General features: G+C 39.1%; 1 protein-coding gene and 1 long non-coding RNA gene across 2 annotated transcripts in view; one reads left to right on the top strand and one right to left on the bottom strand.

The window, feature by feature from the left end:
- Positions 1-811: 811 nt before the first annotated feature.
- Positions 812-1,526, bottom strand: LOC117141970. Its single transcript, XM_033305768.1, has 3 exons — positions 1,452-1,526; positions 1,061-1,381; positions 812-994 (listed from the first exon to the last, which is right to left on the bottom strand). The coding sequence occupies exons 1-3, from the start codon at positions 1,524-1,526 to the stop codon at positions 812-814; spliced, it is 579 nt and encodes a 192-aa protein (XP_033161659.1).
- A 915-nt stretch (positions 1,527-2,441) lies between these two features.
- Positions 2,442-26,648, top strand: part of LOC117138948 — a 62,537-nt gene continuing 38,330 nt past the window's right edge. Inside the window, exons 1-2 of the long non-coding RNA XR_004459338.1 lie at positions 2,442-3,020; positions 5,356-5,602. This is a non-coding gene — a long non-coding RNA (uncharacterized LOC117138948). The remainder of the gene's footprint in view (positions 3,021-5,355; positions 5,603-26,648) is intronic.

Here is a 26,648-nt window from a genome sequence, read left to right as displayed (position 1 = left end):
AATGGAGTTATAATCATTTCCTTAACGATCAATTCTTCCATTGATAGACTTTTCATTTTATTGTGTTTTTACCCTTGCATAGGGTATATGGATATCATTCAGAAGTTTGCAACGCGGTGATGCAGAAATGTGTGACTTTATAAAATATATATGATCAGGGTGAACAGCTGAGTCGTTATAGCCATGTCCGTCTGTCCTTTCTTGCGTCCGTCCATTTCCACTTAAAGTAGTCTCTCTTTCCGAAAAGTCTTCAATCAATTGCAGTACGACCTATAAGTCGAAACGGGATGTCTTTTTATCAGTCATATACTTATATCATATTTCTGCCAAAGGAATAATCGGAAGAAAAATGAAAAAGAAATGCATCTTCGTTGTTTGTTAAATTAAGGTGATAAATTCGGCATCAACTAGTTTATAAAATTCCAGATTTTATTTTATCAATATCGGGATATCATACATTTGCTATAGAAACAGTCAAAATGACTAGCTAGTTAATGGAAAAGAAATCATAGTATTGTTGTTTTTTATCATAAACTCTCACTGATAATTAATGCAAGGGCATTTAAGCTTTGGCTTGCTGAATAATGCTTTGTTTGCCTTCAATTGGTTAAATAAGCTTTTAGTTTGAGTGGTGGACTATTTCAACTAAATTTGAATATGGTGGCTCTTAAATACCGATTCTTTTTTTTAGTAGCTTATTTATAGTTTTTATTCTTTGTAAAGATGTGTAACAAAAATGTTGTAAGCAAAAAAAATCGATTTATTTTTCAATTTGTTGTACACGTTTTAATTTACATATGTATATAGTGATTTATTCGGTTTTAATATAATTTCGCGAAAATTCGCTTCTGGAAAAGCGACCTTTAACAAGCAACCGAAATACTTTGCGATCCTTAACCCTTAAATGGGCGTCCGAAATGAAGTTCGTTTCCGGCATATAGCTGGGTATATATTTCGAATTGATTTTTAATCCATTTGTATAATACCGCGTATTCTAAACAACAATTTCCAAAATAAGATATTAGTGAGTTTTCTACAATTTCTTAACAGTATTACTTACCATTTTCAACGGACATTGTAGAGGAAAATTGGCGGTTTCGCGAAGCTGCTTAGTAAGCATTTTAAATATAAAATGTTTTTCAACACTTGACAGCATCTGACAATAGTCTAGATGTAAGGAAGTAAAATTCGTCACGTATGAGCCTCTTATTAATGTCAAAATGTAAATGCCCTTCATGTCCTCAACATCTTGGGTCAATATGAACTCTACATTTATTGAACCAGTGCGGTGGGTTTCATTTAAATAGCAGCTTACGTTTCTCACCAATTCTGGCATATAATTGAGGCACTCAAGTTTCGTCAGATAGACTTCTTTTTCTTTCTATACGTTAATATAATGTATATAATGATATGTTAATGTAGTAGCATTTATTTGATTTCATACTACTGACCTCTCCACAAACACTGCTCAAAAATACGATCCCCAGGATCAGGTTAACCAAAGTAAAAAGCTTTTCGACGTTCATACTAGTAGATAACCAATTGAAGACTAAAATTTTTAACGCATGTATGTGTGTATACTTTAAAATAAATGGTGTTTTAATGTGCTCAATTACTGTATTACCTAACTTGTAATAGCTTATTTTTGTTGATTGAACATCATATAACATCGGTAATTTATTTGAACTTTTTATGTTGGAGATGCGCAAAGTACTAATCGTATAAAAATGTTTACATGTTTTAATACACATCCAAACATCTGATGTATATTTAAACCATTATGTATATATTTATTTAATTAATAAAGATTACAGTGAGACATCTGATACAAATTTGCACGCATATGAAGCATTTAGAAAATATTAATATCAGCCGTCTAGTGAATATATTATAAAAACAGTAATAATATTTTATATTATAATAATATATATTCTTAAAATGGAAAAACCGGTTTAAGATGAGTGCAACATATATTTGATTTTCTTTGTTTTACTACCTCTGAGAAATCACTTTTACCGAATAATATTTCTATCAAAGTGCAAAGTGCTGACTAAATTTAAGGTTGAGGACGATTTCATAATATTTTGGATAATTGGTGCGAAATTTCTTTGTTCTTTTTTTATTGGTCCACGGTATTAGACTTTCTCCCAGTCTAGCATACAAAAGCATCCAGCATATTTTTGTAAAAATATATTTTATCATTTTGTCATATATTTTATCGAAACTTGTTTCAAAAAATTAACGTTTGGTGGCAACGTTACGTTACGTGATTCCGGACAGGCCTTACGTTTCACGTAGCTGTTCCGATTGCCAAATCGTTTCGCGAGCTTTTTGGACCGGCGCATTAGTAATTCCATCTCTCTCTTTTTCCTCCCCCGCATTTCTTAATCGCTCTCTCAGCGAATTTTGCAAAACAACGGCCGGCCGTTTGGAAAAGTCGGAAGAAAGTCAGTTGGCAAGTGGAAATCACCGGAAAAACTACACAGCGCGGCAGTAGGAAAATCGTGAAAATCGCAGAAGCTTACACCGCAGACGGGAAATAAAAAAAGCCAAAAAGCAGCCGCGAAAGGCAGCGCATTCGACGTTGGCAGCGCCGTGGGCTGATAACAATAGGTAATAACAATAACAAAGCGGAATAAAAACAAAAGAGCGAAGCACATGAAAAGATAATAAGTAAGAACCGAAACAAACAAAAAATCGCGCGTTTAATTAACGGACATACGACGTGAGCAGCGCGGTCGACGCCGCAGTCGCAGTTGGCGTCGCAGTCGCCGTCGCGCATTGGTGTGTGTTTGTGTGAGTGTGTTCGTGTGAGTATCTGTGTGAGCTGGAGATATAAAACTGCAATTGATTGCAATTTCGGCGGCATTTGCAAAATAGCAAGCCGGCGAAGAACACAAAACCGAGAAATCGAGAGATAAGCAAACAAAATATACAAACAAATACAAAAAAATAATAATAAACTCAAACTCAAAAACACAACAAATATAAAAACAGCACAACAAAAACACAGCCAAACGGTAAAGATACGAAAAAGCTAACTCATTTGTGTATCTAAAATATTAACAAAAAGCAATCAAAAATGAAAAGAGTACTTCTTGCATTTGTGTGGTGAGCGCAGCTGTTGATGAAAGTGAAGGAAAATCATTCACATTTTCTACGGGAAAATGGGAAAAACAACAACAGCCACACACTCACACAGCTGCAAAAGGAAAGAGAGCACAGAGAGCTAAACTCAGACGACGCCAAGTTCTTTTTTTCCGCTTTTCCGTTGTTTGCATTTTATTTTTGTTTTCTGTTGTGTTTTTCGCACACAGGGAGGAAAACTCAGCCACTTATAAGTTAAAATTTTGAGTGTACACATCTTGTTTCAGTCGTCGTTGTTTAAGAACATAAACTTTTTAAACACATAAAAAATACATATTTTGACCTATGTGGACGTAGCTTTAAAGGTCTAAATACTCATCATATTGCGTTTTTGCGTGCTTAATATATAACCAAATATATCTAACTTTACATAAGTTGATATGTCCAACAACGCTTGAAAACGATTTTTTTGTAACTTGTTGATTTTCAGACAATTTCTGTTAAAGTAATTCCTTTTATAAATGTAAGTTTGTATTTATTTCCTTTTCCTTCCTATATTTATTTCCTATTTTATTCCTTATAAGAACACAAGAGTCTTAGTAATTGTCACTTTCCACCGAGCGGAAATTTTGTTTTCATTTTCTTATTCATTAATAAACAGAGACAATAATTTTTTAATTTAATTCTAAATATAAACGAATTCCCATGTTTATGACAAATATTTTCCTTACGTTGAATAATGTTAGTATGCAATGAGATACATTTTTGAAAAGGGATATCTGAGTTATCGTAATTTAAATATTTTGATCCAAGAAAGGTCTATTTTTTTTTGCAGTGTACATTTACGAGTCGAGTTTACAAGCCAGACAGCGCTGTTGCTTTTGCTGCTGTTTTGTGTGAGAGTATCTCATAGCTAGCTGCAAAAAGTATCTAGATACTTTTGGCGAGTTTCCTACACTTTTTTCCGGCTGTCTGTTTATTGAGACGCGTCTTCAAGTTTTTTCCCCACATCACTGCATTCTTTAGTTCCCTATATTTTAAATAGTAGCAGTTTCAGCTGTTTCGAAATATTTATAAATATTTCCTTGCATTCGCATGTTGGCCGGCAGTCAAAGTAACACTCAACTTCAACTTCTGTCTGCGCTCTCTAATTGAGTTAGTCTGGCATTTCAATGGGAGCAGCAAGCACACGCACCGCTTCTGGTCGAAAGGGGCGGAATGGTATTAGCAGGAAAAGGGGGCGGGGCCGGGCTCCAGACTCAGCGGGTGGGAAATCCGGGGGGTGGCTGTTGCAGGGGTCACAGCCTAACCCGTGTGTTAAATTATGCAAAACGCTAAGGGAATGTCGGAGCAATAAGTGCAGAAATGTTTACATACTCTTAACGAAGAATATTATTCATATTTCCGTTTGGGTTCAAATAAGTGGAAACTTTGGTCCTTTTTAGTTAATTTTAAGAGCATAATTTAAATTATTTTCCTAAATAATAATTTATGTTTGTGTCCTGTTATTTCTAATTGTGCACTATTTCTTTATTTAGATTAAGCCCAATCTTATTATTTGAATTTCCCTCTACATCCTTCTGATTGAGAATATTAAATATTTCACAGAAAATATCTCTATTTCATTAATGCAAATGGCTTTTGAACTATTCCGCACACCCACTGGTATCTCATTTATATCTTCGCAAAGCACATTCATAAAAAAGGAACCTACAATTCCGCTCCAAACAACTTTTTTATCATAGCCCGGCTTACACGTACGAACACATATATTTTTGGGTATTTTAAAGGGTTAACACACGCTTTACGACTGCCAAACTTTTCCACGTTGGCTTTTTGTGCCGGTCCTTTTATTTTGTGAAAATGTTTGGCATTTTTTGTATTAAATTGTCAGTGAAACGAGCGTTGGACCGTTTCCGTGGGGCATGGCAACAATTCAAAACGTGAACTGCCACTAAAACATGCCAAAAATCTGCGCATTTAAAATATTTGCCCCAGAGCCCATTGAGATCCAGCCAAGCGATGGATGGGCGGTAAAAGGGGAGAAGGGGGAAAAATGCAGGCATTTTCCTGCGATTTGATTTAGTTGTTGTTGGCCGGGTTACACCTTTTCACTCACACCTGTCGGCTGTGTTTTTCTATTTCCATTTTTTTTTTCAGCAAACTACACGTCTGCGTTTTGGTTGCTACAAGTCCTTTGTTTTCCATTTAATAGATGTTTTAGCCACTTGCACGTGATCAACAATTAATTGGCAATATCTTTTTCAGGTTCGTCGAATCAAGCGGATCTCTCCAGCCAAAATAATCAGCAATCTGATGTAGCAAAAGCCTATATATAATATACGAAAATGCAACCATTCCGTTCCGCGCCGTGCTAATGCAAACGTATACGATCCGAAACCGATAAATATAGAAATACAATAAACCCAAGTGAAATTGCAAATTTACAGGCCAATAAAAACAAAATATACCAATAACACTGCCCAAGTGAACATCAAAGGAAATAATTTTGGAGGTGAGTTATAACAACCAATTAAATAATTATGTGTCTATTAAAAGGCATAAAATATAGAATAAAAAATAAGAGATTGTAAAGCGTTTTCTTCTACTACTAACTAAAAATATAATTACACTATGATTACATTATATGTGAAGAATAACAATCATATTGGCAGCAGCTATAGAGAAATGTATGTTGGAAAAACCCTAAAGATTGCAAATCTTATGAACGATAATGTTTTTCCACCCACACAAGACCGTACTTCTTGTTCCATCAAGTATTTCGAGCACAACTCTGCTTCGCAGCTTGGTGTTGTTATTTTCATATGTTGATTGCCTATAGCTTTTCCTGGACTTCTGTTTATCGACTTCAATTTGCTCTCAAACACCGAACCCAAAACTCAATTGGAAATGCAGGAAAAGCCAGGAAAATGGACTCGCACACAGAGAGAGGGCGCGAGGGAAAAGCCTAGACGAAGGGGACTGGGAATTCGGGGGATCGGGGGGAACAGGGCATAATCCAGAAAACACCATTCAAGGGCAACTTTCACCAGCTTGCTGGATGCTGGCCGAGGAGCGAATGGGGAGGGGTGAGAGGTCAAACCACCCGGTGGCAACTGCCCATCCATCGCTTAACGTCCTCGTCTGCCATTTTCATTTCGAGCAGGGAAAACTCTGCCGCAGTGGTCGGCCGCATTGGCAGTTTTTGGGTCTCCACAGACATCGGACATACATCACAAGCCCAAGTTCAAATTTCCTACTTCCTCTTTTCCGCCTCATCCCCTCCCCCCGATCAGGACCTTCCCCCCTACTCACCATCTTTGCCTCTTGCCTTTTTTATGAGTGGCAAAATTGTTGTTATTTCTGCCGAGTTTTCCACCCAAAAAAAGTAAATCGGGAAAACGGCTAGAAAGTGTACAGAGGGAAAAAACATTGTCTCTAGTTCCGAATTATTTAAAATATTGCATTTTAAATTATATTTAATAACCTCTAAATTAATAAATTATAATAATACCGATCTTGCCAAAATGTTGTTCATACATTTATAAATATTTAGCTTATTTAGGAGCTCATTGTTTCTGAAGCAAACAAAAACCCCAACGATCAAGTGGCTCGATTTCTAAAAAACTGAGATATTTTCCTTTTTTTATAAACCTTACATTTCCGTGTAAGCGAAAGAAGGAAATTTTTGAAAAATGCCTGCCAGCAGAAGAAGAAGCAGCAGCAGCAGCAGGCGGAGGAGCAGAAGACGGTGGCAAGGACATGGAGTGAAAACAGTTGCCTCCGCCGTCGTCTGTCGCCTGACGTCCTTCGTCTGTCGCAGTCGCACCTTCCATTCCATTCCACCCACCAACCACCCCCAAAACGGCAAAGGCGGCATCCAAGTCCGTCGACCCGGGTTTTCCCACATAACGATGCAGCACCATCGGCTGCCCGAGAGGCGGGCGGCATTTTCAACAATTTCCACATTTTATCTAACCACCCCCAAAGTGTCGACTGCAGAATACACGTATATATATATGAAAAAAAAGGGAAAATCCTGCGGGGAGAGCGCGACGGCACAGAGAGCGCGTGCAAAGAGCAAAGAGAGGAAATGGGAAAAGCCGGGGGAAAAGTGGGGAAAAGCAGACAAAGCGAGCGTAGACGCTGCAGACTTTGCTCTAGTGCTCCGTTGTTGTTATTTGCCATAACCTTGGCAAAAGGGGTAAACCGCTTTGTTGTTATTTTGAATTGGGCGCGGGACAGAGGCTTCTATTGGGCACTATTGTGAATAAGTTCTAAAAACATGGATTATATTAATAGAATCATTAAAATAGTGATATATTTGAAATGAGATGGAAACTTGGAAACTCCCAAATTGCAAGGAAAACTTGCAACACTTCTGTAGTTATCTAATTTGCAAAAGTACACAAACATTGAAGTTTAGTTAAAGGAGTCCATAGGGTAAAAGAGTTATACTTTTATTTAACTCTACGTAGAATGCCAAAAAATATTCAGCAAGATCCCCACCACTTTCTGATTAAAATTCTCACCTTGGCCCCACCTGCAGCCCGCGCAACTTTTCCGCCAAAGAACATTTCAACTTTTTCCTCAACTTTTGTTTGTTAGTTTTTCTTTCTGCCGTTGCCATATTTCCTATTCTCTTCACCTTTGCACCTAGACAAATCACACAAACTGACACGAGCCAAAAATAAAGAACGGAGGGAAAACAATTCCGAAACGTGTTTAACATTTTCATCTTCATTTCGCATTTTAAACAATTTTTCTTGTGCGGAACTTTGGTCTCCGAAGATTTTCTAACCCTTACAATGGGGCGAAAAGAGAGGCGAGAGAAGAGAAAATTGTTTTTCTTTTTGCTTTAATTTCGGCAATTTTTCTTGTGCCAGAAGAAAAATCGAGTTGTCGTTTGAGGGGTTCCGGCTTGCGTTGGGTTTTTCCGGCGAAAGCCCCCCGCGTTCAAAATTGGGGGTTGCTTTTGCTGCTTTCCTTCTGGCTTTTCCTTCTTGCCTTTATTTTTTTGGTTAACTGCTACTGCCTTTTGCCGTTGTACTCTCCACTTTTGTTGTATGTTTATGCGCTACGCGTTTTTCCTAAGATTGACTTTGACATTAGCCCCACAAAATACGCACACACACACAAGCACACGGGCTCACGCACACATATAGCTTTCGACACGCTTCGCTCTCGTTGTTGTTGTTGTTCTTGTTGTTGTTGCTCGGGTTGTCCTGTCCGCCATGTTGTTTTATTTTAGCACATTTACGTCATAATGGCATTTCCTTCCGCTACTTTTTTCCATTCCTTCGGCTTTCCTTTTCACCACGAGCCTTTGACTTTTCCTCGTGTTGCCGCAATTCTCATTGTGTCTGCCTTGGAAAATTTATCTTAGGCCCTCGGCTGCCTTAAATTTTCGCCTCATCTCGAGGTCCTTTCTCCGCTTTTATCGTCTGCTTGTTGTTGCTGTAATTGCCCTGCTTTATTGTTGCCATTCGCATTCTATTTTCCTGTTTTTTCAGCTCTGCTTCGGCTTGGCTTGTATTGTTAGCTGTTTATTTAATTTGATTTGGTTTTGATTTTTATTAGTTTTCATGCGTCGCTGACCTATTTCTGGTGTTAGTTTTCAAGGCATTTTTGTCAGCGGCGGCGGCAACATTCCCCTTTGTCTGCCAAGAAATAGTCAAATATTTGAGACTGCCAGTGTTCACACACTTTCTGCTAATCAAACACCCCTAATTGTTCTTCGACGCACTGCGAGAAGTTTTTATTCTACTATGCAAGTAGATTACTATGAAATACAAAGAATATTGAAATAACTAGTTTATTCACCAATGAAAAAAATACGGTCTTATACTCTTTCTTTGAAAAAATATAGAAGGATGTATCTTTCTATCGCTGATATCTATGGGATTCGTTTTTGATTAATTATTACAAATAAATCCAAAGCATACTTTTTGGTGTTTGTAAAAATTCTCAGAGCCTTCGAATATTTTGAAAATGATATTCCAAGTGTATATCCTAGACTCGCCGCTATTTTATTCCGGTGCACTTATAGTACTGCAAGTTTCCCCTGGACATCTCATCTATCCGTCGATCCACCGATCCACCTATCCATCCATCCAACCCCTGTGGCTCGCAGGCCGCAACATTGACAGGGCATTGACAATGATTGATTACCTACCCGAAAGTGGAAACTGTTTTTGGGGCTAACCAACATTAAGCGTTACCACCCATCACACGCACCACCCACCCACACACGCGCACACAGGAACGCCCACCGACACACACACACATTCGCAGTGAACCTGCCACGCACAAAAAATTATTTCATTATCTTTGTCCGAAAGCATTTCCCCGATTCTTCCCCATCCAAGTTAATTGTAATTACACCTAGATAGTCGCACGATTAGATTCAATTTGTGGAACCTCTCTCTCGGTTATCTCCGCTTTGGCTTCTCTTCTGAAACTAAGGTAATCTGATTCGCTTTTGTGTGCAGTACAATTTAGTTTTCAGGTGATTTTGTAATTTCAGTTGTACACTAAATTAAAGACAATTAAGGGGTCACAACGCGGCCTGTTCTGATAAGTTTCGAAAGAATGCCACGAAAGTTGGGCAAGAGTGATATGGGTAGTCGAGATTTATGAAGAGGCACTCATTGAATTGTGCCATAGAACTCGCTTGGTTGACAGTTAGTTGAGATTTACGATGGTGACGATGGCCACTCGGGATGTGAAAGGGGAGTTGATAGAGGTTCTATGTAATGGCTGCATCCCAGCGATAGTGTGGCAACCCTGGTCGCACGACAAAACTGTCAAAATCTCTATTTATGGGTGAGCATATGGAAGTGAGAATAGTAATGTTTTATGAGCCCCACTTGCATACTAAGTTTTATTTGATCTTTCAAGTAGTTCAAAAAAGAAAAGAAACATTCACATTGACAGGATTAGAACTGGTAAAAGAAGCTTAATTATAGTTTATAAATTAACCATTTACTTAAGGCATTAATATGCCTGAGCAATATTTGTTGCATTACATGCTAGGTCCCAAAATTACCCCCATCATCAAAATACAACCCCCATTCGAGCTCCAAAAGTGACTTGAACAAATGCCCCTCGATTGTGGGACCTCCTTGAGCACCATAATTATTTCACTCTGATCCGCTCATTATCAACCCCAAAAGCGAGGGAACGATCCCTACATCTGACACCCATCTGGGAGATGTGGGAGCTAGGGAACCCTTGTCAACCCAACCCGTGACGTGTGAACGCCATTCGTTGCCGGCGAAACAGTTCGGTTGACAATCTTTATTAATCAATTAAGCGGATGTAGGAGTAAATGTGTCTTCGCGTTGGCTCCTTTCGCAGCTCGGATGCTGTAAGTAATTAAATTAAAATGCGAGCATGTGTTTTTTCGTTCGTCTTCGTCGGTTTCGGTATCGCTTTTCCGTTTTCGGTTTTCGGTTTTCGGTTTTTGTCTTCCTGGAGGCTGCCATGGGGCAGCCTGGATACAGCTGCAAACCCTGGGGGATTTACCCGCAGACGGTTGACAAAAGCGCTGACAGTTTGGCCGGAGGAGGAGAATCGCCCGAGAACGGTTGACAACGGCATTTAATCAATCAATTTTGAACGGTAATCAAGCGGGCAGCTTAAACTAAAGTAGGGGATGGACATGGGAATCCAAAGGCAGCCACCCAAGGTCCAGGGAGCCGCTCTGTCGTCTTTGATTGATTGGATTTGCCTGGCCCAATGGATCACCGTATTTGTGCACTTCTCGCCCAAGTTTAATTTCAAATTATAAATATGTGTAGGAAGTACGGGGGAAGTGGAAACAAAAATAGGGAAGTTGAGATGGGCAAAAACATCTGGCGATTGGAGAAGTAATTAAGTGATTAGCACTGCCTCGCTTTTAGTTTAATTAATTTTAGTCATTTTTTTCGGTTGATGGATGAGGGGATTTGCAATCAATGAGAAGCTTATCAAGCTGAAATGAAGGATAAGATAATCTTAGAAAAACGCGTAGCTCAGATTTAGATTTCATCGCTAAATTAATTAACTGCATAAAGGCTTTGTTCCCTTAAATGGTATATTTATGTTCTAAGTTATCATACAGAAATAGTAAATATTTTATTGATACTTGTATTTATTGTTGAATGATAAGCCTTCCATGTTTGCATGAAATGCCCAGTAAAACTTGACCACTTCATTTAGTGAGCTATTTTAATTTGATTTAAATAATTATCCTAAACAAGCCTACCCTATTTGTATTAAATCTCTTAAGCAGTTGCTAAACGAACTCGAGACCATTTACGTAAAGATGAAAATTAAAATGCAAATTACCAAACGAATGCTCTATAACTTCTCAATAATTCCCATTTGCATACGAAACCTGAACCGCAAGAAGCTAGAAACCACGACCAACGATGTTTTAATGAAACGAATTCATTTCGTTGGCACCTTTTCAGTCTCGAGGCAATAAAAATACCAAATAGATAATTAATAATGGGCCACAAATAATGGCAATAAAAATTAATAAGCATTAATTTGAGTTATGAAATGCCTGTAGAAGCAGCAGTAGCTCCTAGAAAACCGAAAAACTTTGCCGCATAAATTTTGATAACCTTTCGCGGGCAACAAATCAGTGTAACTGCAGTTGGGTAATTATTATTTATTTTATACGCTATGTGCTGGTTCTTGTGCTCAGGTGCCAAGAGCCAAAGTGGAGGAACTTTTGGGCCAAGTATTTATTACCGCCTGCTCGCTCGCTCGTTGCTGCCAACTATTTTGCTTATCTTTCGGGCTTGGCAAAAAGTTTTCATGGAAACAAAATAGACACAAATTTTTACAGCGTCGTTGTCGGCATTTTCCCTTTGATAGCTGCAAACTTGATTGGAATTTCGCTGCCAGACGCAAAGCAAAAACAAAAAGCTTCGAATAAAAACCAAATTGGCGCTTGGAGATCAAAAAGGTGCCGCCGGTGGAGTGTTAGACGACAAATAGACATTCGAGGGCTGCCCTTATTATTTATGCAAATGATGCGCCTGCTGACTTGCATAAGGCACAAAGTCAGCGTTTGATGGCTCTTTAAACTGTTTTGATCGCTCTTTATCATCTTCAACTCCGGTCATTTGAATATTCCGCGGACTGCCTTCGGCTAATCAAGAAGCGTGAAGCGAATCATTCAAAATTATGTGACGAATTCGACTTTTCAGCCGATGTGCAACGGGTGCTGGGTATTTGTTTTATGGCCCCCCATTTGTCTCCGCCTCTGATTGATATTCACAATTAACAACAGCAGCTGGCTCGAAGTCCCCAGAAGGGAAGTGCAATGAAAGCATAAAGTATAAAGCACTCCGATGACATGCGACAAGTGTTACAAATTGTAATACCCTCTGCTAGGGTATACAAATGTGGGCAGTAATCGTAGACAAACCAAAAGGTATTCGAATTATGAAAGCGGTAATAGTAGAGGAGTAGTATTACTTTCAGAAAATAGTAAAATTGAATATTTACTTCAAAATGTTTTAGAATCCTTCATTCTTAGGATTTCAAAAGAATTTTTTGAATTATATATATATTCTCCAAGTTAGTTTTGTTTAATAAAATGGCTTTAAATGACTGCTGCTTACCCTGACTTGAAAACGAATAAATCTTTGAGCATTTCAAAATTCTACGTATCCTTTTCCTAGCTGGAGGGTCCTAGAAGCAGTTGAGTAGCCGGCTGGTCTGTCAGCAGCCGTAATACAATTTCCCTTTTGGCCAAAACGAAGGAGGCACAGTCGGTAGCAGCACAATATGAAGTAGCAACGTTGACAGCTTGTTGAACACCGAACTCGGCACAGAAGGACCCCACTAACACCATCAACTTGGAGCAGGCTTTTGGCAATTCCAAAAAATCAGAAAAAAAAAAAAAAATGGAAAAAGATCTGGGCAGAGAAAAATTCGCAGAGGAATATGCAGTTGGAGCTCTGAGTTGGTTTATTCGCTCTGCGGGGCGACACTTGCTGCCAAATTATTGCAATAGTCAGTCGGAGGTTGCCATGTTGCCCCATGTGTGTGTTTGGCTGCGCCACGCCCCCTTGCCCAAGCCGCCCCTCAGTTTTGGCGGCACCATCATCAACGTTATTGCCACAAAATGTCGCGCCGCAGTTGTTGTTTCAGCACGGCTAGTGTGCGACTCCCTTGGTTGTTCGGTTGTTTGGATGTTTGAATGTTTGTGTGGCGGCTGTTGCTGCTGCTCGGTTTGTTGTCGCACTTCATTTAAAACTTCATTATACGACGCCATCTCCATCTCCGTTTTATACCCTTTCAAATGGGCATTTAAGTTGGCTTTAAAGGCATACCATTGACAATACTATTCGGCTACGCTTTTAAATATTTATTTGTCACGAGTGTAAAAACAAATTTTTATAGATTATTATTATTAATATAATTTTGTTAGTTTCCATTTAAGCCTTTTACAATTATTTTAAATATACAAATTTTATAATAATAAAACTTATCTATCGTTGAGTTTGCTTAAAAACAAGTTTCTTGAAATGTATCTCAAGCAAGTCGTTTCCTTTCTATTTTCTTTAAATAAATATTCTAATTTAATTAAGCAAATACTTATTTTTTTTAGGGTATTCCTGGATCTTTGGATCATATACTTACCTTTTAGTAACTTTTCCTGGCAATCTCATACCGTCTAAGTTCATGTGTCCGAAGGGGAGTGTTCAAACAGCCGTTGCCAAGTGGCAAACCAGTTGAAATATAAAGCGTTTGTCTCCTCTCGTAACTGGCTGCATAATTGAAAAATTATTTTATGGAAATTCCACTTACACACACTCACACTTCGAGGGGAAACTTTAAAATTTAATAAACTTTTTACGCACCATTTATAACATTGCAGCAGCAGCAACAAAAACGTACGGAAAATCAACCGCGAAACATCAAAAGTCAATTTGTGTATATTTTAAAACTTTTAATGTACGCACAACAGCAGTTGAGGATGATGGTGAGGAGCGGGCGCGGGGGGAAGGACATTGCAGGACATAAATGTGGCAATTTTACGCTTTTGCTGCGTTAAATTTTAATAACGGGGCAATTTTTGGTAACGAACCAGAGATACGAACGACCATGAGTATCTTGGGTAAACGGGGACATTGGATTTTACATCGCAGCTCCAGTGGTACAGAAAATCTGAATAGGTTATAAAAGTATTTTTTGAAAAATAAACAAATGTAAAACATTCATAACTTTATACATTATACTTTTTTTTACAATAGATATTTAACTATTTTTTTTAAATGGTAATGCGTAGTGTTGGCAAAGATTCTAGAATGAAAGTACTTCTTACGCACATCAAATTAACTTGGTCATAAATTAATTAATTGATTTTTTTAAGTGGCTGGGTTCATTAAGTTTTGTTTGGTTCGCCTGCACTTTGTTTTACAAAGTTGAAAATCGCGAATATTGCCACCGTTTTCACGAGTGACAGAGCGTCAGTTTGTCCATCAGTGTGCGAAATTTGGAGGCCGGCTAATAGTTGTGCGGTTCTGCGTTGGTTTTTTGGCCAATTATGAAAATGACAGGCATGTCCGTCAGCCGATAGAAGCTCCCTGCTCCCTGCTGCGGTCACTAATGTGATTAGCATAATAGGCAATAGAAGCGACAGCAGCCGCCCAAATTAGTTTGATTAACAGGCCCTTAATCGGGCTGGCTTTGTTCAGGGCTTAAAAGCCTGACAATTTTTGTTGCACGTTGCAAGTGGTGTTTGCGGAAAATATGCATAAATTTCACTTCGGTCGAGTGCATGTGACGTGCACATTGCTTGGGGATTTATTTATTTATTATGTTGTTAAAAATCCAAAAGCGTTGGGCAAACAACAACAAATGCAATTAAAATTTAAAAGGCAAAATATGATAGCAGAGAGCCATAATAACCGAGCTTGAGTTTTTTGGAAAAGCACGATGAAGGGCGTTGGAAATGTATTTGCATATGTAAAATAAGCAAAATGTGTTTTCCATTTTTCAAGTGGCCTGTCACCGAGACACTTCAGCTTGGCCAACGACAACAAAATGCAAATTTAATAAAAACAATAACAATATGTAATTAAAGATATTTCAAAAGCTGTTCACAAGTGCCAGAGACCGAGAGAGAAATAAACTGCAGATTGTTAAAACAAGTTTGTGAGCTCTCGACAAAAACAATCTTATTTTATTTCTTTGTGTAGAATGCTGGTTACAGCAATTAAGTTGAAGTGCTTTAGTTTAAGTAATATATTAACTAATTTTCAGAGAGAAATATATAACCAGAAGTCTTGCAAGCCTAGAAATAAGGTAGATTATTCGTAGTCTGCATGTAATATTAATAATAAATAATCAAGAAAACTTCCTTTTCTACAATCTTTAAAATATAATAACAATTGTCTTTTTATAGATTTTTCAAATGTTATTTCGAAAGCGAAGCCATTCTATAAAGTTATTATATAAGACTATTTGGCCTGTTGAAGTCATATTAAGTTCAATCGTTCTTACACTGTATTTCGTAGTTGTTGTCTGTTATGAGGCAATATTCCACGCCAAATGTATCTCGCAGATACCCACTCCACCATCCAGATATCCATCCATCTCAGAAACAGCGATGCGGGAGACACGCTTACAACTGGAAGTGTTTCCTTGGCCAAGTGGCGTGACCAAACGCGGAGCAAGTGGGTCATCAGCGCCAAAATAGTGGGCCAGTCCATCTCATTTGTCACCAGATCGTTTGCCACTTGCCACAGTTTGCACATTTGATTGCAGGCCGGCGATGGATTTGGGCAATTTTTGCGACTTGTTTGCGTTTTAATAGACCCGACACGTTCTGGCCAAAGTTGGCTGTGCAGTTGGCCGACTGGTTTTTTATTTTAGCTTTTTGTGGCGTTCGCACCTAAACCGAAATTGGGGAAAATAAAGTCATTTATTTTGTGGCCGGCTGGAAAATTTAATTGAATCGAGAGTGGATGGTGTGGGCACATTTCAACAGCTTTGGCTTAATTATAAGCCCCGAACACGGCGACACTCGAGATCCCCTTTCGGACCACAAAATTTTGATTGGACAATTCAGAAATTGAAAGAGTCAACACAAATTATGCTCTTCTGTTATTATTGCGTTATTATTTTTACGCATTATGTACACACACACACACATAAACACCTTTCGGGCCGTGTTTACATTACCATGAGTTGGGGACTTTGGCATTAAGCCCCAGCTCTGCGTACCGCTCACGTCTTTGTTTTGGCCAGGTGGGATGGTTGTCATTCGTTCAGCTGGGGCGAGGAGGTGACCTCGTCGTTCTACAATTTCAATTTCAACGCCTTCTCAACAGCGGTCTCCAGTTACAATGGGCTGAGTCTGCTCGGAAAATACGGTGGGGATTTCACCGATTCGAGGCAGATCAATTGACAGCGGCTCAAGTTTGTCATGCCTCGTTCGAAATTCTCATTTGCGTGGGCAAAATATTGTCGATAATTTCTTAAGAGGCTTTTTTCTCTCTCGATTCGAGGTATTATTAACTTGAAATGGAAACGCTCGTTGTTTAAAGCAACGGGGGTTTTGGTATTATTAACGCCATAAAAAGAGTTGTCAAAGTAGGTTTGGGAATTTATGAGGGGAATTGAATGCCGGTATTGAATTAATTTGTGATATTCAAGGTTATGGGAAGAAGAGATTGAATGAAATTGATTTTTAAATCTAGATTTAATGTATCAATTGATGGCAGAAGATTATATTTATTAGACCAGAAAATATTAAGCTTATTTAAGTATTAAGTGTATCTAAGTATATTTAGGCCCAAAGAGCCATTGTGACACAATCTTTGGCATAAATAATCACATAAAGCAGCTCAGCTAAGCCCGTAATTTAACTACGGACACACGTCATTGGACATTCAAATCCTGAACCCATTTTCATCATTTAACATCGCACTAGATCCGAAATCCCAGGGATTAAGGTGACTTGGTTTGATTCACCTGCTCAGAGTGACCTACATACTTCGGAACTACTGCATTAGCAGCAAAGCTCAAGATTATCGCAAACTAACGTTGACACAGTGGGGCAACTAGGATATTACTTCACTTCCATTTCAGGTTTCCTTTGACAAAATTCAGCTTTTCGGGGTGTCAATCCCCTTCTCGCCCCTGGCTGTGAAGGTCATTGGGGGCCATCTTGGGCATATCAGTGCCTTAGAATCGTCAGCCATTAAAGGCGCAGTATCCATTATAATACACAATAGTGTCATTGCCCAAACATCTATGGGGAGATGGAGCGATGGGGGCTTAGTTACATAATGGCGCCCAACAAAAAAGAAGAAAAAAAACCAACAGAAATGGTCACAAAAAATGTGAAATATTTAAGGCAAAGTGTCACATAAAAATGACTTATCTGCTTGTATCAAGTGGCGGGTTGGGTTGGGTTGGGAGGAAAAACCGCTCCGCCACGCGCTGGAAAATTGTCAAGCGAGGAAATCTGTGGGTGGGGGAAAAGCGAGGGGCGCTTGATGGTTGTTGGCTGGGGACTGGAATATTGCCCTCGAGCAGCAGAAGCGACAGTCGAGTCGAGAGCTTCACTGTGCTGGTTGCTGGTCGTCATTTTATCTTTATGCCAAATCCAGTTGGGATTAATTGGTGGAGGCGACAGGGAGTGCTCCTTAAAAGAGAAGAGAGAGGTGTTTGGTGCGCGAAAGAGACAGCTAGTAGACACCAGATTCGTGAGTGTTTGTAATTTAATAATGTGAGGCAGGCCCAAAATAAGATTGGCAAGACTTCGCCAGCCTTAAATCGTTATCATTGCCACTTGGCAGCAGTAACTTGTGGTTTATGTAGGGTAAAAAGGATGCCACAGACTACTTCGCTTTTATGTGCCAATCTAGTGGGATATACAAACTTATGAGCTATAAAAAATAATCCTATCTATTTCTAAGCTAATTGTATTTAGGATTTTTGGGTAACTCCATTTTAGAGGGTATCAAACAGTCCGTTGTCAAAACAAGGAGCATATTGCTGTATTGTTCGAGAAGTCACCCATGCACTGGGTCCATCATTCATTCATTCATTCAAGTGGCTCGCTCAATTTGCGCTGCTCTTGCTTAAATCGCATTAAATTGGGCGCCTGCCTCAATGCTGTGTCAGCATACAATTTGCAAGAACTGTGCATAGATACATACGCCAGATACATGCTCGCAGTATAGATAGATATATAAAACAGTACTTGTATCCGCCTCTAAATTGAGTTTTAGTGCATGTTTACCCACGCAAATTGCTCGACTGACTTTGCCATAAATCTAACTAAGTGCGATTGCGAGGGGAGTGGGGGCGGGGGCCTCGCTTTTTGTACAAAAGAAGTGGTGGGTGGGAGGAGGGGGTGCGGTATCAGCAGCTCATATGCAATTTGAATTTTTTATTTCGCTTTTTTTATATGCAAAATAAATTATAAGTATTATGTACTTGACAATTTACTGCTGACTAGCAGACTTCAGATAGTCCAATGATTGATAATGGATCTAGGGGTTGAATATTTATAGAGCTGAATGATATATATGTACATATATATATATTTATGTATATATATATATATAGAGCATATGGGGCAACTGCAGTGCGACACAGTTTCGCCTTCTTGATGAATATTTATTGGCGCGTTGAGAGCAAATCAATCTCGTCGTCGATGGCGTCAGCTTTAACTAAATGGCATAGTCAGTTGAGAATGTAATTAGTTAACGGGAAGTGGATAATATTCAAGTCGAATTGGGTATTCACTGCCAAAACTAGATTGCTGAATCATACATGTAGTTCTTTGTTTATATAGTTTTATTCAAAAAGGTAATAGAGCTTATAAGTGTAACAAATCATTTATGTTCTTCAAGACTTCACATTTAATTATTTAGACTTATGACGCAATTTATTATTTAGATTTAGGAACAACCGCTCTTGGCAACAACTTCACTCGACTTCATTCTACCCTCGCTCCCTTTCTATTGATAGCTTGCTCTTGTCTAGGGTTGCATTTTAATCGGAGCTGCAATGTAGAAGTATCGAACCAATTCCCACATACATTTTTATTTTAAGTATGTTTTAGCAGTTAATTCATTTACGATCATGCTTAGATATTTATCAACTAAGCCTCTTGTTCAGAAGCCTCCATTATAGAGTACACTTTATAAAGCCGTTCAAGCGGCTCAAGCTGTCCCGACTTAACTAATTAAAGCAGCTCAAACAAATAGTATTTTCTTTACAATCCGCTGCCCCGCCCCCTTTTAGCCTTTGACCGCCCACTCGAGATCTAAGCAAATGCAGTCGCTTTGGCCTATAAAAGGCAATGAGCTAATTAAAAGAATTTGCCGACTTGTTTAGCGCACTCACCCAGAACTCCATCTCTTTCACTGCCACTTGTGTCTGTCTCTTTCTTGTGGCTGCAAACTAACTAAGTATGTTGTGTACTGATGAATCCGTTGAAAGAGAAATGCAAACGGATTTCTATGTCAATTGAGACTAGGATAGATACTGCGAAAAAAAATTAACTCACAAAAAAGAAGTTAGCAATTTGAGACCATTATTAAATATTTTAAAGACATGACTCCAATCATTCATAATTTTCAAGTCAAAATTAAATAAAATTTAAGGATTTATGCACTTTTAATTGAATTTATAGTTAAATACAATGCACAGTTTAAAATAACGATAGAGAGTGACCTACTTCCTGAGCATTTGAGCTATGTGCATTGCACTTTATCAGCAAAGGGCTGTCGTTAGAAGTCACTCGTCAATGCACTTGACTTATTTTTCCTCCATGCCGGGCAGAATGTGAAATTGTTTACGACTATTTTGCATACAAATTGCTTTAGTCAGGAGCTGAATAAAAAATGTTCCACAGATTGGGACCAGAGGCGTATCTGTGTGCATAAAATGTGTAAATGAGTCTAATATGTCATTGTCAGCGACAGACTTGCATTTCCATCATAGTCAGCAACAGACAGCTCAAAGATGTCGCACACACGGCGTATACTTGATGTGGGGGTTGAAATCAATAGGCTTTTGTGCGCCAAATTCAATTTGGAGTAACTTGGGTGGTGAAAACTTAAGTTGGGCAATTGCGCGCCACACTTTCGCACCACCCGCTGGTCAGCTCATATCATAAATTACACCCAAGTCTACCCCAAAATGGAGATTGACTAAGATAATACCACCCCGGAAAATCAAATCAAGCCCGGGCAGAAGACAAAGCGACGTGACTAAAAAAAAAGAACTCCCATAGAATTTGCATGTAAGAGTAAAATAAAATTTAATTACGCTTGTCGCCTGTCAGTCCTCATTAAACGAAAAGCGCTAGACAAGGATAAGGAAAGGAAAAGCGGAAAAGCGAAAAGCAGACTTGCCGGACGAATTACACGAATTCAATTAAGGATCCCAAGGTGAAGGAGCATTTGAGGGGGGTTCTTAGGTGCGAGGATTTGGATTCACTAAACCCGAAAGTGGAGCTCTTCCAATGATTTCAAATGGGCCATTGTACACGGTGATGGTTAAATAAAAAGGGAAAAAAGTAATGGAAGTGGCAATAGAGTATAACATTTTCTTGGAAGTTTAATTTACCAGATGTATTGAAAAAATACTGGTGTGTATCTCTAAACTTTTGAAATTAATTTAATTACACATCTTGGATAGTAAGCCGTTACACTGTAACTGTAGAACACCTTATCAAAGTCTTTTTTAAATTTTTTAAAGTAAGCAGTACTAAATGCTTTTATCCAGTTAAATAAATGATCTAATCAATTCGTGCTCTCACTCTGCTATTAACATAACATGAAAGCATATTATAAAATGTGCAAAAAATCTCTAAAATGCAATAAGTAAATTATCCGGACGAAATTCCCATCGGCTCGAATGGTCGCCAAACGATAAGCAAATTGATAAATTATAGCTGGAATGAAAGCAGTTGTCCACAGCCTGATCATAAAATAAAATTGCAAATTAGTTGCATATCAACTGGCCATTAGCATTTCGTTTTGGCATTTTAATTGAAATTTAATATGCCTATGGTGGCATTTTCCGAGTTTCGGAATGATGCCACAAAACTTTCCGTCAACGGAAAATTCAAATGGGATACGAGAAGAAGGCTCTGCCCGCTCGACTCCGCTGCTTTGCATATCAATCTAAAAATCAATTAGAACTTGCCCGGCCACAGAGCCCCAGTTGTGGCAACTTTTTTCATTAAAAACAAGCGCCTGGCCGGGATTGGTGGGCCAAAAAGTCGAACCTGGCAGCGGGAAGTTTGCAAAAATGTATAATTACTGGCGTTTACGAAGCGCTCTTCTATCCACCTCCTTGCCAACTCAACGCCATGTTGAATATCTGTTTTTTAAAAGCAAAGCCCGCTTACAGTTTACATTTCAAAAACAACGCACTCATCCAGGGCACACATGCTTTTTACACTGCGAGAAATCCAGCTTAAGTTACTGAAGTCAACAAAAAATATCTAGTATCTAAAGTGCATTGAACACAAGTCATGCTGAATATCTACAACTCGACATACGAAAATGTATAATAATATAGAATTTTTCTTAAATCTCAAATACTTTTATTTTCCACTGTGCATCAGTGTTGGTTGGTTTATAGAAAAAATTTGCATAAAGTGCGCATAAATTATGCCGTGAAAAAGTTATAATACCATACTTACAGGGCGAGGACGAGTTGTGGGCTGAGGGGCGGGAAGACACGATGTGCGCCAGATATTTGCTGTGCGAGTATATCCTATCCCTCGGCCCATCCTTCGCCAGGACTCTCAGGTGTGTCCGGGTGACACAAACTGAACAACTTACCAACACAGGCACGCAGAGGGAAAACGGGTGGAGTTACTTGTGCCCTCCGATTTTGCTTACATTTAAGCAAAACAGCCGAACACAAATACAAACTCCATGGCTGGCAAGCGGGCAACAAATTTGTTTAACAAAATTTTCATAAAATAATGCAAAAGTTTGTTGTTGCTATAATTCATTTGAAGGAGCCAACAGGACTCTGTCGCAGCTGTTGTCGCTCACTTGGAGTTTATTTCAAGGGAAACACTTCCCCATTATCAATTCAGGGAAAAGCCCGGGAAATGTAAATGCCGTGGGGCAATCGGGAAAACTAATGATCAACTCGGGGCGAACATAGTTGGGTTCATTCGGAGGGGAAGTTCGGGATTAGTTTCGAATAAGGATTAACTATGTACATCATCTCAACACAACAGCTGTCGCGAAACTTTATTAGTTGAAGTGACTGAAAATCTTTCGCTGGAGTAATATATTTTCTATCTACATAACTTTGGCTATTAGCTCAATAAAGCGTCATATGTTATCTATTAAGACATTATAATAAGACATTGTCATTTGGAGCAATCAAACAAATGAGTGTTTCTGTTTTTACTTGCTTCGTTTGTTTTAATTACTGATTTCTCATAATATTAGGTCTTACTGGGTATGTTTGCAATAGCTTTGCAACTTTACGCATCAACCCCTTTAGCCGACTTTAAACTCTTTAAATCACACCCCTTTTACATAGTTAATGGCCCTGACAGTGGCTTTGCATTCTGGCCATATCTATTCCGTATGCGGTGTAAAAAAGGCTAGCTCCACGCTTACCAAACACCACCCGATCCCTCCCCCTTTGGGATTCGCACCAGCTGCACTTTAACTAAACTCTAATGCAAAATTCATGGCCAGGCAGAAAAATAGCCAGAGTGGCTGCAAAAGTGGGAGGATACGGAAGACTTTCTGCATTTGGTATGCAACCATAGTGGAGCCGAGTCCAGTCCGGAAAATGACCATCCGGACACTGCTGGTGACCACAACAACGACTGAACTGAACTGAACTGAACCAAAACCATCGAGGGACATAAAAAGCCCAGCACGAACTGAACTCAAATTGGAGTGACTTCGTTGGAGGCTTATAAATGTTGTATGAAGAATGTGAGCAATGGCTGGTCATTTTGAGACCTCTGATTGAACGTCTGCAGGAGCAACTCATAAAACAGTCTCCCAACTAATGGTGTCATAATTCTAAGCTTATGGGAAACCAAAGTACATACATATGTGGTAGTCAGGCCATTACACTTTCAAAGTAGTACCCTAGAAATAAAATCAAACTAACATCAATTCCAATGATGATATTAAATCTAAAAAATGTAAAATTATGACTTAAAATGTATAGTATTTGAATGGAAAATATTTACTTTAAAAGGTCAAGTTGAATTATCTCTTAACATCAACTCAAAATTACAATTTCTACTTAATTTTGCTTGTGTAAAGTTATATTTTTTGTGAAAAGTATATAATTAATTGTCAGGCTTTTTTGCTGAAAACATCCTTGAGAGATTAGCAAAATGAATCACTTAAAAATGTAGAGTGCTTTTGTGACAACCATGAAGCGTTCCCCAACAAATGATCCCATAACTCAAAACTCGAGAGAACCCAGTTTCCTTGTCTTTTGCATCCCCGTCGTATAGAAGCAGAAAAAAACTAACCGCAAATTAGCTTATTTGGCATTTTTACAGTCATTTCATTTAATTTACACAAACAAATTTGCGCCTGGCCAGACAAACGGCCAAAGAGGCAGGCAACCAAACAGCCAAACAACCAAACTGGCTAACAGACAATGGCAGCCAACGAAGCGCGCCGTCAGCCCCATAAAAGTAATGAAGCTGTTTAGGCGTCTCTAAGTAGTCGTCGGAAGTTGGAAACGATGGCTCCTCCATGTCTTGTGTCAGCGGGAAAATGCCCCCGTGCTTAGTTTTGCTCTTTATTTTTTTGTCGGTTTTGGCGGGAAGGTTGTGGGCATGTGGTGGGGGGAACTCCCACATTTTCCGGCGTTAGTTTCTGCCCTCTACTTTCATTCAAAATTCATGAAGTTGGCGCCGTTTTTATATGCACGCCCTCACTCTTTCGCAAAGAGCTTTCCTCGGCGGTTAAGAGCCATTCGCATATAACGCTGTATTGCCCGTGGAAATTGGCCTAAACCGAAATGCCGCCAATTGTGTTTGGCTCGAACGTCTCATTACGATTTTTCCAACACCTTTACGGCTGATGATATTTCATGGTCTTTGCCGGATTTATTTTCCCCCGTCCCATTAAAGCCAATTAGCGAGCGTCTCCAAGTCGTCTTATTGCGATGGAAATCCCTTTTGTTCCCTGTCCAGGAGCTTGAGCCTCTGAGAACTGGAGAACGTCGAACTATTTTGCATTCCCTTATTGCCTGTCGCCATGGCATCATCACCTGTTCACGGAGTTAAGGATGGTAATAAGCCTTTGCAGCTGGTTGGAAAATTGGCCACTGTAGTGTTGAAAAGTTAAAAAATAAAATATTATGTTCGGTCTTAAGATACTTATGTATATTTTAACGGAAAAATTATACCATTTAAGAGATTTTAAAAGGGGATATTGGATAGGAAACTGTTTAGTATTTAAGTTTAAATTTTTAGAGAACTTGTTTTGCCTTGTATTAATTTTTATTTCTTTAACAATACTATATTTTTTTGCTAAATATACGAAAAGTTTGCCAGCTCAGTTAGTTTTCTATCTCCAAACACATTTATTCAAATGTCATCTAGCTAAGTCGCGTCAGCACTGCTAGGCCACAGACAAGTCCTACTGGATAAATGTCTTTCACTCGCCATATTTCACTGCAGCCAACTTCTTTTTAATGAAATCCACTTTCATATGTAATTTTGCCATCAGGAGAAGCTTTGCTGCTTTGCTGCTTTGCAATACCGCTTCCTCGTCAGACGGGCAGGAGGAGTCCTTGTTGAGGATGATTTTCCTGCTGGATGCCGTACCGCCCAAGACAAAAGCCGCTCGACGTCGTTGACGACGCTTTTCGCTTTGTGTCTGGCCATAATTTCCCCCAAGAGCTGCCTGAATAAAACGAGGGAAAAAGGACATGGGATGATGGGGAGCAAGAAGCAGGAACAGGAGGAAAAGGACGAGCACCAGGAGCTAGAGCAAAGTTAAGCAAAACTTTGTTATTTGTTTTAAGTGGCAGGTTGTGAGACGCACGCTAGCTACTTGCAGACTGCCTCCGAGGGTTGTTCGCCTCCTAACTCAGCTCCTAGGTCTCGTCCTGGTTCCATTCAACAGTTCATAAAGTTAATTTTACCACAGAAATTATGTTAAAACGATATATGGCGAGGCAAGGATTTTTGGCAAATGTCTCCGCTCCGCCATCTTCTTCGACTTTTCCTTCACTCGCTGGGAACTGCAGCAGAAGTTATTGGAAATGGCATTAGGGCGCGCAGGGTTAAGGAACTTTTCCGACAACTTTTCCAACCCCTAAGACAGCGTTGCGTATGCGTAATTAGTGACCCTGCGCCCCCAGGTAGCAAGTTTCTTTTTTGCCTGCGGCTTATTTATGGATATTAAAGAGGAATTCCGCCTTATTGAACTGTCAACCTTAAGCCAAACAAATTGCGCTCGAGTTCGGGAGAAAATCGGAAAACTATCTTTGAGAAGTTGTGATTTTCCGGGGCTAGAAAAATCAAAGCAGCAGCCATCGCGCAGTCAGAACTTTTGATTATAACAAATGTTTTGCGGCTCCTGGGAGAGAGGGCGATGATTACTGGTGGCCAAAAACATATAAATACATATATCCGTGGGTGTGTGTGTTGGCCGTCGACAATGACAGCCGATAATAAATCTCTCTTGGCCAGGCGGTGTATGTGCGCCATGCGCCATTAGAAATGTCAGGGGAGTCGGCCAACAATATAGCCAAATAAGATACCAAAAACGAAGTCGGAGCAAATAAATGTTATTCCTGTTTGGCACGAACAACTTTTGGTCATTTCAATTTGAGGGGCATGCGGAAAGATCTGCAGATAGAGTACGATTGCCAAAAGATGAGCAAACAGTTAGTTACATTCACAAATGAAAAGTAGAAAGGTACGAGTCTATAAATATTCGAATAATGATTTATTGTTTAAGTACTACATACCAATTTTATTGGCATGCGAGGAGTTAAATATAATATTGATTGATTTATTATTATTATATATTTAATATTTCCAAATAAGTTGACAATTTTTATGTTGATAAAGAAGTATGACATTTGATATTTTTTGCAGAAAAGACTAGATAGAACAAGAATGCCAACTTAAAATGATTTGTAGACATTTATGTGGCGCTTTCCTCCCATTCCCGATCATCTACTTTTATTTACTTCAATAAAAACGGAGACCAAAGTAACTGGCTGTCACAGGCCATAACTGGACAAGGCTTTTGGCTGCTTCTTACCACTTTCGGGACTGGTCTATGGAAAACTTTTCCATTTCCTCTAGTCAATGACAGACTCTTTTCATTAGGCAAAAGGCACTCGACGCAAAGTTGGTGGAACTTTTCCCTTGTTATGGCTGGTTCTTGGGATCTGGCCAGGTCTTTGGACTTGGACTTGGCCCTCGGCTGGTTGGTCAGTGGTTGGAAGGCATGTGACATGGGCAGACATTCCACAAGTCTGCACAAGTATGACCATGTAATGGCATGTGTTTTGTCGACTTTCAGGAGTCACTTCATCTCGAACTTTGGACTAACAAA

The sequence above is a fragment of the Drosophila mauritiana genome, chromosome 3L (assembly GCF_004382145.1).
Source record: "Drosophila mauritiana strain mau12 chromosome 3L, ASM438214v1, whole genome shotgun sequence".
NCBI classification, from domain to species: Eukaryota; Metazoa; Arthropoda; class Insecta; order Diptera; family Drosophilidae; genus Drosophila; species Drosophila mauritiana.
Note: the sequence above shows the minus strand (reverse complement) of the source record. Positions and strands in the feature narration are given on the sequence as shown.

What these genes read in the sequence shown, in the direction of transcription:
- LOC117141970 (XM_033305768.1), bottom strand. Translation starts at nt 1,526, where the DNA reads ATGAACGTCGAAAAGCTTTTTACTTTGGTTAACCTGATCCTGGGGATC. An exon ending in TGAGCAGTGTTTGTGGAGAG is followed by an intron (nt 1,382 to 1,451) that starts GTCAGTAGTATG and finishes ATTAACGTATAG; the next exon opens with AAAGAAAAAGAAGTCTATCT. An exon ending in TACAATGTCCGTTGAAAATG is followed by an intron (nt 995 to 1,060) that starts GTAAGTAATACT and finishes ATTGTTGTTTAG; the next exon opens with AATACGCGGTATTATACAAA.